This window comes from Hipposideros armiger, unplaced genomic scaffold (assembly GCF_001890085.2).
Source record: "Hipposideros armiger isolate ML-2016 unplaced genomic scaffold, ASM189008v1 scaffold_173, whole genome shotgun sequence".
NCBI lineage: Eukaryota > Metazoa > Chordata > Mammalia > Chiroptera > Hipposideridae > Hipposideros > Hipposideros armiger.
This window is the reverse complement of record NW_017731523.1, coordinates 2871089-2872819: the sequence shown is the minus strand read 5'-3', so window position 1 is coordinate 2872819 and position 1731 is coordinate 2871089. Positions and strand designations below refer to the sequence as shown.

Here is a 1731-nt window from a genome sequence, read left to right as displayed (position 1 = left end):
GTTCTTGAGATTCATAATTGAACTGGATCTCCATGAGCTGCAACTGGACGCTTGACACCTCAGGGTGCAACCGGAGAATTACCATTTCCTCAGTAAGCTCTTCTTGTCCAGGTAGGGGTCTGACACCTGGAGGTCATTGGGCACCACTGGGCTTGGAGAGGAACCATCGCAGTGACTGGAGATATAATTTCTGACACTAGACCACCAAAAACATCCTCTAAATATAAAAGAAGTAAAAGGAGAACTCAAACTCTCATTTATTTTCAAAATGCTTTTCTCTTAGAATTTATTAAGCTCCCTCTCATCATCCAGGAATCAGGCATTACCCCTCTTGGGCATATAATCTCCATTCCAAGTCTAGAGATCTTCAAATATCTTTGGGGGTTCATGCTACCAAAATAATGACATAGCTGGAAAAAGAAGGCAGGGGAGGGAATCTGAGAATTCTGTCTTTGCGGTTAACCCTGTGTTATTCGCTTCCCTTCCTATATACCAAAACGACACTGCGGATCCATCATCACCACCTGGCTCCCCTCCCTCCCTTCTACTCGCTCTCACACTGTTAGGTGGCTGTTTCCCAGCACGACCGGCGGGTTCGCGTGGATGCAGCCACGCTCCTGATTCCACCCGCTCCCAAAGTTTCTGGTGTTCACACAGGTGAACCCAAGGCCCAGCAAGGGCTGACCGGGTACCAGCCACACACGAGGGTCATAAACCGACGAGCTCGCCATTCCCAGGAGGCCTTTTCTCTCCATGCCTTCGAGAAACCGCACGCGATGCCCTGGCAGCGCTGCGAGGCCGCTAGGGAGGCGAGATCACCCGCGCTCCTCCGCCTGCCGGGAGCCAACATCCCCCGTACCTCGACATGTTTGTTCTCCAGGGTTCTGTCAAAGCCTCACNAGTTCTGTTGTACAGGATGCACTATACCTTACACCAGAGGACAACAAGCAGTATTGTCTTCTCCATAGCCAGAATACATGGGTATAGGATCCAAGGTTGGAAAAATAGTAAGAATGTCTCCTTTTACTACATACCTAATAATCCACTTATATTACTTTTGCTTCCTATCCCCATGGTCTTGGGCTTGGTGGGTTTGGGGTTCTGGTTCTCAGAGGAAAAATACTCCCACCATGAAATAAAGTCATGATTTTGTTAAATTTGAAGCTGAGACTGCCTCCTAGCCATCTTGGGCTCCTTATGCTGCTGAATCAACAGGCAGAGAAGGGGTCACTCTACTGGCCAGGATGACTGATACTAATGATCAATGAAGAATTGATTGCTGCTTCATTATAGGGGCAAAGAAGAATATGTCTGGAACTCAGAAGACTAGTGTGCCTCTTAGATCTCTATGTCTAATAGGCCGAGTCAACGGTACAATGAAGTAACCTGAAAAAGATAGGATGATCAAGGGCTCAAATCATCCAGGAAAGGTTTATGTTGCTTAACTAGGTAAAAAACTCTGTGACACTGAGGTTCTGGTAGAGGGTATGAGCAATATGGAATGGGTGATGGAAGATAGTTACGATTATCAGCTTAGGCTTTGTAAACAGCAAAAACTAACAGTTATATTTTGTTAATTACGTCTTTTCGTCCTTTTATTTACTACCTTATATGAAGAATACTGGTGGTATTGAAGTTTTAGGTTTCAGATGGGAGTATGATTTAATTATATGTCAACTTACGATGAAATGGTAGCTTAAGAGACTTTGTTTTCCTGCTGTGTTGGGCACA

General features: G+C 45.5%; 1 protein-coding gene across 1 annotated transcript in view; it reads right to left on the bottom strand.

Annotated features, from left to right (window-relative positions):
- The window catches only part of ZNF397 (zinc finger protein 397), a 55390-nt gene that overhangs the window by 11694 nt on the left and 41965 nt on the right, over positions 1 to 1731 (bottom strand). Inside the window, exon 6 of the mRNA XM_019652070.1 lies at positions 1250 to 1254. Coding sequence (XP_019507615.1) covers positions 1250 to 1254 — 5 coding nt within the window. The remainder of the gene's footprint in view (positions 1 to 1249; positions 1255 to 1731) is intronic.